The 13243-nt window shown below is 30.9% G+C and overlaps 1 protein-coding gene and 1 non-coding gene across 2 annotated transcripts; both read right to left on the bottom strand.

Annotated features, from left to right (window-relative positions):
• Positions 1-482: 482 nt before the first annotated feature.
• On the bottom strand, positions 483-4785 carry APL4 (Glucose-1-phosphate adenylyltransferase family protein). Its single transcript, XM_068623947.2, has 15 exons — positions 4486-4785; positions 4139-4384; positions 3919-4041; positions 3638-3808; positions 3402-3494; positions 3213-3296; positions 3073-3128; positions 2776-2869; positions 2248-2433; positions 2058-2138; positions 1567-1653; positions 1346-1450; positions 1159-1265; positions 1022-1082; positions 483-919 (listed from the first exon to the last, which is right to left on the bottom strand). The coding sequence occupies exons 2-15, from the start codon at positions 4364-4366 to the stop codon at positions 818-820; spliced, it is 1578 nt and encodes a 525-aa protein (XP_068480048.2). The 5' UTR covers positions 4367-4384; positions 4486-4785; the 3' UTR covers positions 483-817.
• Positions 4786-11560: 6775 nt separating this feature from the next.
• On the bottom strand, positions 11561-12619 carry LOC137823007 (uncharacterized). Its single transcript, XR_016515656.1, has one exon. It is a non-coding gene; the product is annotated as an uncharacterized LOC137823007 (transcript).
• Positions 12620-13243: the final 624 nt, after the last annotated feature.

Below are 13243 nucleotides of genomic sequence, written 5' to 3'. Positions count from 1 at the left end.
TGCCTCTCACCGCACATTTAGGACTTTGACTTTCTTCAAACTCGCAACTTCCACGTCTCCATTTCTTCATAATAACTTCTCCTCAATGGAGAAATTATTTACTATAGATCTACATTGTTTAATTACAAAAATGATGCAATATTTAACCACACTTTATGAATACAGTGCTATATGAATATGAAAACCACTTTATCCTCGTTATCTGATAATAATTCCTTCCACTAGACATTATCTTGACAAAACTCTTCCAAACTATTTATTAATTATACGTAGACACCTTAACATATCAGTCACTATAATAACAGCATAATTACTATTCTTTTTATAGTATCATATGATATCTCGTATCTATCCTTTTCTCCTGAAATAACTTGATAGTGTCATTTTCCTGAGAAATTTGGCGTTCATTTATACTGTCACTATTTTCATCACACTCTCGTCATTAGTGCTTCAGTTAGCGTATAACTGTAAACAAGAACGGATGGTTATGAGTCCGCTGACTCATTCTCTATTACTTTAGCGAGAAACAAAACAATATTTTACAAAGGGGTAAATAAACTTTGTAGCTCAGTATTGGTCCTTCAATTTATTTGCTTTCATGCAAGTTGATTTTCATGTTTTATTCATTCTATTTCTACATGTAGTGATGGTGGGGGAAATTCTATTTTACAAATAGAAAATCGGGTGCTCTGATTTCTCCTTTGTCACCTAACACAGCATTGCATTCTGCCCGAAAAGACGTTTGAGTGTGTTCCTCACAATGCTTCTTTCACCGAGCGCCTTTGGGCAACCCGCCCAAGACATAAGCGCTATCCTTTTATATGACAGTGCCATCTTCTATTGTTGCCTTCTCCGCTATGATGGTGATTCCTGATCGAATGTAAAACCCATCTTCCGGTCTATCTGCTTCTTGAACATCCTAGAGAGAAAGTATTTGATTTGCTAGTTAAGACACAAATAGGTTGCTTAAACCAGAAAACAAGTGACTGTAAAACAGGATCAAAGGTAAAATCACGCTTACATCTTTGTTCTTGATGATGACATCTTTCCCAATTTTTGCATTTTTGTCAATGATACAGTTCCTTCAACAAAGATAACAAATTATGTGAACAACTTCATTTACTTTTAACTTTTCAGGCCCACAAACGTTAAAATTACCTAATTTTGGTATTCCTTCCGATCCCAATTGGGACCTTCCCCTCTGCCAGGAGAGAAGCAATTTCGGATTCAGTTTGGTAATAGTCCGCTCCCATCATTACAGTGTCCTGCAAAAGAAGGTTTCAGTTAAGAGGAATTTTAAGTGGGGTGGTGTAGCATCACAGGTCTAGAATGTGAAGTAGGTTACCTGAATTTCAACTCCATAATCCAAACGTGAACGTTCACCCACAATGGAGTGTTGGACAGTGCATTCTCGCAGGAAACATCCATGGGAGATAATGGCATCCACAATCTACCAAAGCCACTCAAACAGAATGAGCAAGACATTTCATGATCTTACTCTTCTTTTTCAAATAATTGCATGATGTTACTAACATATTATAAGGTGGAATTTTATCAATGTCATACCCGGGATTTGTCAATCTTAGTTGGTGGTAGAAATCCAGGAGATGTGTAAATGGGAGTCTTGGGGTCATAAAATTCGAACTCATGACTCTGCAAGAGAATGACATAGAGCAGACGAGTATTAGTTTTAATAAACACAGAAATGACACTGAATACTGATAACTTGCAACATTATAGGAGCTAATTGAGATGAGTTTCACTGTAACTACTAATTAGGCCTCTGCATAATGAGCCATAGTAAGTACTCTTGCTTATTAGTTATACTAAACTGATTCATGCCTCCTCCGATTTAGTATGCTACAATTTTACCATTTTTTATTGGCCCTCACACTCGACCGAAAGCCTATGTTACTGAACATTGGGTGCAAAAAAGGGACCAGTAATGTATCTTTGGTATTGTGGCTCGTAACTAAGGCATGGTGCCTACTGCCTACACTCAGAATGGGAAAGCTATTAAATTAGAAAAACGATAGCCATAAACATCTTGAACCCACCTCTTCAGTAAGAGCCAAGTTAGCATCATAAAAGGATTTTATTGTTCCAATGTCTTCCCAATAATCTCTGAAAAAATACGACTGCAAAGACAACAAACATGTAACTTTTTTACTTCTTCCATAGGTGTAATTAGAACTCTAATGTACAAAATCATTTGAAAGAAGATAAATTAATGGAATTTTCTCTTACTTGGACATTGTGGTCCCTCACAGCTGCAGGGATGATTTCAGATCCGAAGTCATTGGAGGTAGGATGCCTACATTTCAGAAGATTGAGTAAAACATCTGTCTTGAATACATAAACCCCCATAGACGCAATATATGGTGACTTTAATGCATCTGGGGGCGACAACCCAAGAAGAGAGGTGTCCGCTTGCTGCGAGAATAGCACAGGAATACATGAGTACATTAAGCTCAGACAAATATATATTATGAACATATTATTATGGTGGGAGAAAGTTTTGTAGAAAAATCAAATAACTATGGCAAGAAGGAGAAAAGGATGAAACATCAGGTTTTGAGGTTTATTTTGGTCCAGCAAGTTCAGGGAAAATGCTATAATGCTAAGATTTTTACTCCTACAAGGAGGAAAGACTCTTGAAATTGAGGATGGTAATTTTCTTTTCTTTCTCTTTGTAGCAGTGAGCAGCCACAACAAAATTACCAGATAACTTGAAAACAGAAAAAAGATGTAACATTAGGCTAGATTGTGAATTACCATTGCTGTCATATCATCACCCTTTGGTTTTTCTGAAAATTGAATGATGCGGCCTCTATCATCTACTTTAACCAATCCATAATCTGATGCACGGCTGTAAAGCAGACAAGTAAATTTGTAATTTTTTTGTTACCAGGAAGTTAGTTGTTTCTATGTACTCATCCTGGAAATAAATTAAGCACAATACTTAGCATAATAGTACTTTCTCCGGTCCCTTTTTATAAGAAAACTATAATTTGTTCTATAAAGGAGGGGTAGTATCAAGCAACAAAAAGAAACACATCTGTCTAAACACACCTGTTACCCACAGCAGCACATGAAACTGTGATATCAGCATTTCTATCAACGTGACTCTGTTCATTTGTAACCAAAGTAAATGAGAAAACTTTTGAAAAATAAAAATAGTATCCATTATACAAAACAATTACACTGTAAACCTGTATTAGGTCCATGTAATCCATTCGATATAGATGATCTCCAGCCAAGATCAATACATTCTCAACGTGTGTATTCTTGGCATCCTGCAACAACGACCCTGTTACTTGTAGAGAAGCTCAAAACGTGATAATTGTACTGAACAAGAGCTTAAAGAAAAGGCCAAGTAGTATACAAAAAATCGCGCCCACCTCAAATACCCAAGTGAATTGCCTCACAGCATCTGCAGTTCCTTGGAACCACTTCTTTCCAGCCTCTCCCGGTGTTTGAGTAGCCGCCAGAACCTGTTTGGAGTTGAGGTTGGCTTAATTAGTGACCACATGCATAATTAAGAAACACAAAACTGAAAGTGGTCAAGGAAGAACTTTATAGTGGCTCATATTTCTCTGTAAATCACAGTAACCAAAAGTGGTGGTGTTGCACGTACCTCCACGGTTCCATCCCCAAAGTTGATGCCATTTCCAAAATAGGTGCGGGCGATGTGACGGTTGAGAGATGCAGAGTTGAACTGGGTCAGCACAAATATTTTGTTGATGCCACTGTTGATGCAGTTGCTCATAGGGATGTCTATAAGCCTGTAGCATCCACCCACAGGCACCTGAAAACGCATTGCATGCCACACACATGACAAGAACAACTTAAGATTCAGACCAAAACCACCACAGCACAAACAACTTAGGATTCAGACCAAAACCATGATTCACTTACCGCAGGTGTGGCAGCACGTTGGGTGAGGGGAAAGAGTTGCTTCCCAGGTCCTCCACCCAATATGATGGAAACAACATTTTTAGGATCGACCCTTCGTCTCATGAACGAAGGCACTTGCAAGGACTGAAACTCAAAGCACACCAAATAAAAATGCAACCACACAAACAAAGAAAAAGGTCCAAGAAGTAGAAGGTGAGTTCCAGAATCAAATTCAACTAACCAGTGATTCTTTGGCATCGTTTGAAGTGAGAATAGCAGATGCAACACCATGATTCACCCTCTTCTGGCTTCTTGAACATCTGGCCAACTGATTCGTCACAAAGGCACTGTTGTTGGGGCCAACTTTTACTCTTTCCCCAAGAAAGCTACTTTCTTGACGAAAAAGGTGACCTTTCTCTGAGTTTGCCAAGTGAGCATTGGCTTTCAAGGTTACAGAAGAAGAAGCCATTGCAGTGATCTCAACTCACTGCTAAGAAGTGAAGGGTCAAATGTTGAGTTACAAACTCTCTGAAGTGTGCATTACATAAAGGTCACGAGAAAGTTTAAACAACATAAAGAAAAGCTTACCTTGACACTAAGGAAGGTGAAGCTGAAGAGGATTAAATTAAAGAATTTGTAAGTATGCAATAAAGTGGAAATCTGCAGAAGCAATAACAGTGAGTGATCTTGATTTTTGAGATTATTGAAAATCAATCATTAGACTTCTCAATGCGATCGAGTGGTGGTGAGGTGAAGGTACCAGAGGTTGCCTTTATTGGCTCAAGAGAAAAATCTTATTATGGTTTTGATAACTATTATTATTAACTTGAAAAGGTAGCATATATATAAAATAATGTTGTCTTGCCGCTGTAGTCCAAGTTTCTAGGTGTCTGTGACACGTGGGATAGGCATTGAGCAAAAAAGACATGTCATCAATTACGCCCACTGCTCCTAAATGAAATCAAAGAAAATTATTAATTAATATATAGAATCCTTCCAAATAATTTGATGTGAATTTCTACGGTTGAAATTTGCTTCAGTGTGTCATAGTACCCAACACATCCTGCTCTAACCTGACAGATCTTCGCCACCCTTGGACCTATGCACCCACTTCACATGTTGCCAATTTCTCACTCTTCCTTCTTCTTCTTCATTTTTATTTCGATCAAGATAAATATTTCCATTTCACACATTATAAATTTACGACTCAACCATCATATTCATAAATAAAACAACTACGTGTTTTTTTGTAAACTTAATTCTATAATAATTTGTTTATGTTTAACAAAGTTTTATTTGTCTAAGAAAAAACAAAGAGTACCCAGCAAAAACATTATTTGGAAATAAACCAACCCCTGCTAACCCTTTAAAAACCTTGTACCAATTTGCTATATTTGAGAAAGATTTCTTTTTTCTGATTTCAAATGTTTTTGAGAATAAAAAAAATGTTTGTAGTTTTAGCTCTATGTTAAACAACTGTTTTTCCCGAAAAAAAACTAAGCTATTTTTATGAGTGTTAAAGTTTGTAAGTTATAGCATGCATACAATCGTATATTCAAACTGAAAAGAATCATGATAAATGAGAGAGCATTCCTCTGCATTAAGAAGAATTAATGTGTTCAGTGGTGGTTCATCATTCTAATTTGCTCCTCTCTTATAACCTATATAGACTATTTTTGCACCATAAACAAACACGTTCTTTGTAAGTCATAAAATATGTGTTATGAATGAATTTAAAGTATAAAGTTTCATAATTAATTGCCATTGTTATGTGAAACTAGAAAAACATTTGTGACCGAATGAGGTGGGAAGAATCCATTTGATGCCTCCTGAGTCTGAAACATGGACCATTTATGTGACGATTCCCATTAACTTATAGCATAAATACGTTGAGAAATTCAGATCCTGTTAAATATTGTAAAGATCTAATCGAAGTATACAAAATCCTCTGTCAAATAGTCCAATTCTATGAAAAATGTCCATGTGCAGATGAGAATTACAAAATGAAAACCAACTCAAACTCATTCATTTTCTCTGATTTCAACTTTTACTCTTCTCCGATCAAATTAACAGTACAAAAATAGTTTCATTGTTTTTCACTCTAAACCTACTTATACTAAATTGATTATGATATAAACTTAACTGATATAAACATGTTAACAAACGACTCCTTTTTTATTGTCATTTTATAAATATAAATTACTTCTTTTGTTCTTTTATAATATAGTTTTAAAAAAAATCCATTTCTAATACAATTTTAAGTGAGTTATCTACTGTATTTTCTTCACTTTTCTTATTTTATTGTACATTTATTTCTCATTATATTTTATTTATGTTGCTATAAGTATGTTTTTATCTTTATCTTTATATTAATATAACAGAAAAAGAAAAAAAGATGGAGAGATTGTCTAATAATCAAATATCCTATTTTAATACTTTTTATTTATTTAGAAAACTTGAATGTAAAATCTTTTTTAAACAAAATTTGATCCATATCAACGTTATAATACGACTTTCATTTGATGTTATTTACCATAATACATACCTTTTAAGTAGAGAAAAAAAAATCATTTTTGTTACTTAAATGCGTTAAAATTGGTGGTTAAGTAAAAAATGTTATAGATTAAATCAACTCATATGTTAAATTATCTATATAATTTGGTGTGGAACAAATAAATTTATTCGACTTTAAAAAATAAAATAAAAAATATGTTTTTAAATTTAAAATATTAAAAGTGATATATATATATATATATAATTTAATGAATGAAACTAATTCTAATTGTAAATATAATAGTTCGAACATATATATGTTAACAATTATTTTTTTAAATAGACTGATTTAGCCTAAACTTATATGATTCACTAACTAGTCAAATTAGATAAAAATAAATAATGCAGTTCAATTTAGCTTCTCTTTTTTTTTCGGTAAATTTTAAGAATTTTGTAGACTGATGTATGAAGCTAAGCTAGGACCTTTTTCAAACCTTTATTACTACTATTCAATAGAAAAAAAAATTTAAAATATTATTATGAATCCGTTTAACTAAGTTTGATGCACTATCGCGTAAGTGATATTGTCAATTAATAAAGATGCCATTAATATAATTTTTCAGTTTTTCAAGTAAGTATAATAAAAATAATGTATATTGACTACAAAACGTTTTATAATTGAATAGAAAATATGAAAAAAAATTGTAGAATAAAAATACACGTAATATAAAATAATAATGGTAAAGAAACAAATATTTTGAATTTGGAAGAACATGAGATGGAGAAGTATAGAAGGTATTTTCAATCATGTAATTGTCATTTTAAGAAATAATGTAACTGCTGGATCAGGTGGCTGCCCAGAGTGACCAGGCCAGCTGCATGGACGGTTCACAGAGACACAGATGGGCCCAAACCCATTCCATCTGTCAGTAGGCCCATCTCTTGTGGTCCACACTTTTCCATCACCTCCCTTAAGTTCTTCATTAACATTAATTAATACCAACACTACAAAAATCATTCATTACAATTTACATTTAAATGTTAAAATCATGCTAAAATAAACTATTTAACTAATTACTAGGGAATAAAATAAAATCATATAAAAACAAAAGAATGTGGAGAAGAAGATGAGGCCCGTTAATTAGAAGTTGGAGGCCCACATTGAATGATTAGGAGAACAACACACGTGAGAGGGATTGATGCATTAGGGTTGGTGATGATGGATGGGTGGGCTTAATTACGAAAACAAACAAGCGCATGATGCTACTCACATACATATATGCATGCATGATGCATGTGAATATGAACCCTCCCATTGCCTCCACCGTTGGTTCCTTTCTGATTGGTATGATATGATCATATGTTGAAATAATCATCACGGTTCACTTAGATCAATCTCCACCGTTGAAATGGTGTGCTTGAATCTAAAAATATCAGACATGACAATTGATAGAACCACTAAACTCTTCGTCGTATTTCAATCATTTTATTTTATACTAAAAAACACTTTTTTTATATATTTTTAAAATAATCATTTCTCTAATTAATGCTAATTATAGTTTTTATAATTGACGAGGCGATCATTTTTTAGCGTTGAGTTTTGTTATGGAAATATTGAATAACATCGAATTTGATTTCTCAAATATTGCAGCAACTACCTACAAAAAATTTAACAAAGAGCTATAATATTCATAATTTTGACTTATTTTTTAAAAAATTGATAAGAATTTTTAAGATTAAATTTAAATATAATAAGTGTTGTACATGCTCCTTGATTAAATTTGTTATATTTTATGATTAAAATTTTCTATATGAATAAAACCAAAATCTGATACGGAACCCATCTGATCCTCGTGTTATGAAAAACAACTTACAAAGTGACAACCTTCATGTGGCATGTCTGCTAGTAATTGATTAACACAGATACAGAACAGTTCTTTTTTTTTATTATTTTAGCTTCATTTCTTTATATAATTATGTGTGGTATTTTAATAATGTTTATTTAAAATCAATTTTAAATTTTTACTTTTGTGATCAAGCTTTGCTATTTCATTTATATAAAACTATAAAATTCTTACATTAAAATTTTTATGTATATTTATTATTATAAAAATTATAAGCCAATATTTTTATGTAAAAAAATAATGCAAGAATATGAAAACAATAAATTAGAATCTTTATTTAGAATAGTTGTTCACTACCATTACAAAGTACCAAGTCAAGCTTAATCCAGAAAAAAAAATATTTTTTTTTGGATAAAAATAGGAAAGTTATTGAACTTTCTCCTCTGACTATAGGAATTGAGGCAAATTCAGAAACTTTACAATTATTCTTTTTGCTTCTCTTTTATTGGACACAGATGCTATACTTATGATATTAAAATTGTTGTAATTTATAAACATAATTAATGGTAAATATATGAATATGAGATGTATAAATAAAGTGAAAAAAAATCACTATTTATACTATTTAAATAAGTTATATTTAATATTAATGTTTATTTATTAGTTAATTATATTTGAAGTGTTGGAATAACACACAATTTTTTTATTTAACCATTATTTTTTATAAAAATAAAATAAATAATGGTTTATTTAAATAAAGATTAAAGACGATGATAATTAAAAAATTTATGTAGTTACGCAAGTACTGATTTTATGACACATTTCACTAGTGATGTCTTATTGTTTTCATGAGAAAGAATTAAAATGCATTTATCACCTAATTAATACATTTAATCTAAATTGTTAATATAAAATTTTATATATATATATATATATATTACAAGAAAATTATTAAATAAAAAATAATTTAAAAAAAATAATTATTAGTTATATTGACTAAATTAAATATTATTTTAGAAATTATTGATATCTAAATTAATTTCTATTATTAATAAATATTTTTTAAATTAATATCTAATTAGTTATAAATTTTAGAATATAAATAATTTAAAGTCTTAGTAATTAATTAGATATTAATTTATAAACAATTTATCAATGATATAAACTAATTTAAATATTAATAAATTTTTTAATCTCTAAACTGGATTTAATTTAATTAATATAATAAATAATTATTTTTTATCTTAAAAATTAGTTTTTATTTAATGATTTTTTTAATAATGATATATATTTATTTTATTTTTATTGAATTTAACCTTCATCCCTCGTATAAAAAATATAATAATAAAATATGAAAAAATGACAAGAAAATATTATCATATCATATTAAAGATACTAAAGAATGTTATAAATTAAGTTATATATTCACTTTTTTTTCGTGCGAACCAAACAAAGATGATTATCTCACCAATTATTTAAACTAAATAATGTTTTAATTGTAATATATCTTCACCATTTGCATCCTCTCAAAAGAATAGTTATCTAATAAACGATTTTTACTTATATTTTTTTTTTCAACAAAATATGAACTATAATTTTTATTTTATAAATATTTGAATGGCGTAAAAATTACAATCGAGTTGAACATATTTTAAACACTCAATAAAATAAACTTTTTAATTATAATTCAATTTAAAATGAGATACTTACAACTCAATTCAATTAAGTCAATAGCTTTCCCACATTTATATTTTTACATTTTGAAATCCAAATTATTATTATTATAATATTTTAGTTGTCGAAATATAGAGTGGAGTGTAAATACGTATCCATCATTTTTTTTAAACTCCAAATTATCTTGTTATCTGAAAAACATTACTATATTGTGAATTAACATATGCAAAAGACAAATCTCAGTTCAGATTTATATATCTAGAAGTGTCTTATTTGTGTTGTGATATAAATATCTGAAAAAATAAGAGTAAAACAAATATTTCTTTTGCAGAGAGTTGAGTGTAGATCATAATTGGTTTGGTAGAGGGAAAATTAACCAAATCTTATACCATAGTTCAAGCAATTTCAAATCCAAGATATTGAAGCAGAATTGAAGCAGAATTCAAAAGATAAAGAATAAAAAACACTTTAGATAATATTAAGAAGGAAGAAAGGCCAAAGGTGCATTTTTATCACCTTGAATCCCCTATAATTATATAATATGACTTGTTTTATATTTATTATTCTATCTTCGTCTAAAATAATAACTATTCAATTAGCTTCTTTTTTTTTCATGGTGATTGATCGTTCTTTAAATTTTTTAATTAGTCACACAAATAATATTCAAAGAAGTATTAAGAACAGATATGAACAAAAATAAGGTCGATAATTAAAAATTTATAATTTTGATTATTATAGCAGTCCTCTGTCAATTAATCAGTTTGGATGTTAGAAATTAATTGATTAAAAAAAAATATCAATTCCTAAAAAACATTAAGAATAATGAAATAATTATCAGACTCATAAATCAGTGTACGTAAAATATTTATAACTAACCCTAACCCTAACACTACTTTTCTTGTGGAGAAAGTGAAGAGAAAATTCCCTAAAGCAAATAAAACTAAAAATATTTACGGCAACGCAAAAGTTTAATTTTGAAAGTGTGTAACATAAGTTATTTGAAATAGAATTAAAGTATGGACTCAATTAAATCGAGAATGATAATTTTAATAAAAAAATTATAAAAAAAATTGTAATTAAATAGTATAGAAAATAATAATAATATTGAAAGCTGTTGGTAAATATAGAAAAAAAATGAGTTTTCATCATGGTTCTTAAATACAGCGTGACAATTTTAGTGTTGGACATGATTTTGTTGCCTAGCAGGTGTATATTGCTTTTCAGCATGATTGTGTTGAGGTAACACACGTTGGCTGGAGTAAAAGGTCGTACTAGGTAGCTTCAATTATTTTCCATTTTTAACTTATTTTAAATTAAATACTTTTTAGGTGAAATAGTATAGATAAAACCTTTTGTCCAATAGCTGTTATGTTCTTTAAAACATGTTTGATAATCTTTTTCGTCATTCTATTTATTCAAAGTCTTGTGCACATAGAAATAGATCTACTTCAATTCACTTTAATCAATACAAAGTGAATACCCAAACAAAACTAATATAATAAGAGTAACACGATGGTACGCTAAAAATATATTACTTGCTGGATTTAGACTGTTTTAGCAATTGTATGGTGGATAAGTGCAAAAACTGTTGTCATGATGTAATTGATGTTCAAGTTCCCAAGAAAAGATCCACTCAAGAGATAACAGCAAAATTTCAGAAAGATTTCCAGTTCATTATATCACTAGACATATACATCTGCGATTTGCATGTACAAATGTATCTATATCGATCAGTACAAAAATTCAGTCCCAGCTATGTTGGACTAGTGGTTAAGGACATTAAGAAGGGAAACTCTGATTTTGATCAGTCGCCTAAATAGAAACTCGAGTCCTTCTTCAAAGTCTTGAATGCAGGACTCCATTTTCTCCAAATGGCTTTGCAGATTGTTTGTTTCTTCAAATTTGCATGTCTTGGCAAAAACAAAGGACTGCAATGCTGCATCCACTTGGGCAAATTCACTTTCATCTGCCACTTCCGAGCAACTCACTCTTTTTGGCTGAATCATCTTTGAAATTGAAAGCCAGCTATTTGACTTCGTTTGTGTTGACCCTGAGATAAATTGCAACAGTGTCTGAAATGTTGATAGTGTTGCCACTTCTGTGTCTTGTAATAAGGTAATCAAAGCCACTGTTTGGTGATCTTTGTTTGTGGTGGATGAGATGTTGCAACTCTTTGAAGTGCCGTTCAAATTTGCGAAGGCTTTGGAGATGGCCTTTTTCACCACCTTTCTAGATGTCAAGAATTTCTTAGCCTCTGCTGTCAACTCCACTTCACCACCCCTCTTCCTTCTTATGATGGAATGAAGCTCACGTGCGCATTCTTTTGTGTGCAGTAAAGCATCTTTGGCGGCACTACACACATCTAAGAGCCTTAAGGATCCATCCAAAAGCTCATCTACCCAATTCTCTTGACGCTCATGGAGAAGGACATCTTGAGTGAGGGGAAGATGGGTCAAATTTTCAACACACTCAATCAGATCTTGCAAGCATCTTATCTTATGGCTAAGAACCAATGAGGAAAAGGTGGTTGCTTTGGAAGCCCTTAAGCTGTCCAAGTGCTCATTGCATTTTATAATGAGAGGGTGTGGTCTAGACGGCAAGCTATTTGAGACCATGGGAATGGGATTTTGGGTTCAAGGAAGAGGATGCCATTTTTGATCAAGTGAAAATAAGAGATGAGAAGACTTGATTTTGAATGTAGAATTGATGAGTTTATGGATCTGCCTTCCTTCCAATGGCATCTGGTCTATATATATATATATATTATAGTTTGTTGGAGACATAAAGAATCTCTTCCTAAACAAATATCAGTGAGGCTAACTAATCGAGATTTGGATGTAGATGTAATGATATAAATATTGTAACAGTGTCTCCCCCATGGAAACTATCCAACTCGTTTTTTTGTCTCAACTTGCTTTCTCACTTGCATGGAAACTATCCAACTCGTATTTTGTTTCAAATCTCGTGTAACATTTTTTTATAGACTATGTATATATCATTAATAGCTGGTGTTGAGGAATAAAAAGTAGAGAATAAAATACTGAAATAGAAAATATATTAGGTGAAACAAAATCGAGCAAAATATCCAATATCTGCTTACAATTACATTTATAATGTTTGCATTGACTCTTAAATTCTTTTATCTAAAGTTTAGGCACAATTACTTAGAAAGATTTATTTCAATTGAAACAGGAGAAACAAATAAAAACTACAGTTACAAAAAATAAAATATCTAACACTTCTCATTGATTTTTGAACTGAAAACTAATATTGTCTTAAGAACTCATACATGCTAGTTGGAAGTGGCTTGATAAACAAATCTGCAACCTAATTTT

The sequence above is a fragment of the Phaseolus vulgaris genome, chromosome 9, assembly GCF_051622355.1.
Source record: "Phaseolus vulgaris cultivar YP4 chromosome 9, ASM5162235v1, whole genome shotgun sequence".
NCBI lineage: Eukaryota > Viridiplantae > Streptophyta > Magnoliopsida > Fabales > Fabaceae > Phaseolus > Phaseolus vulgaris.
The sequence above is the reverse complement of the archived record's forward strand: the minus strand, read 5'-3'. Positions and strand labels throughout refer to the sequence as shown.

Bases quoted from the DNA above. Each gene is read 5' to 3' on its own strand.
- APL4 (XM_068623947.2), bottom strand. From the start codon at position 4,366: ATGGCTTCTTCTTCTGTAACCTTGAAAGCCAATGCTCACTTGGCAAAC. The intron at 3,809-3,918 runs GTAAGTGAATCA...ATGCGTTTTCAG, and splicing joins AACGTGCTGCCACACCTGCG to GTGCCTGTGGGTGGATGCTA. The intron at 1,083-1,158 runs GTAATTTTAACG...TCTTTGTTGAAG, and splicing joins GGAAGGAATACCAAAATTAG to GAACTGTATCATTGACAAAA.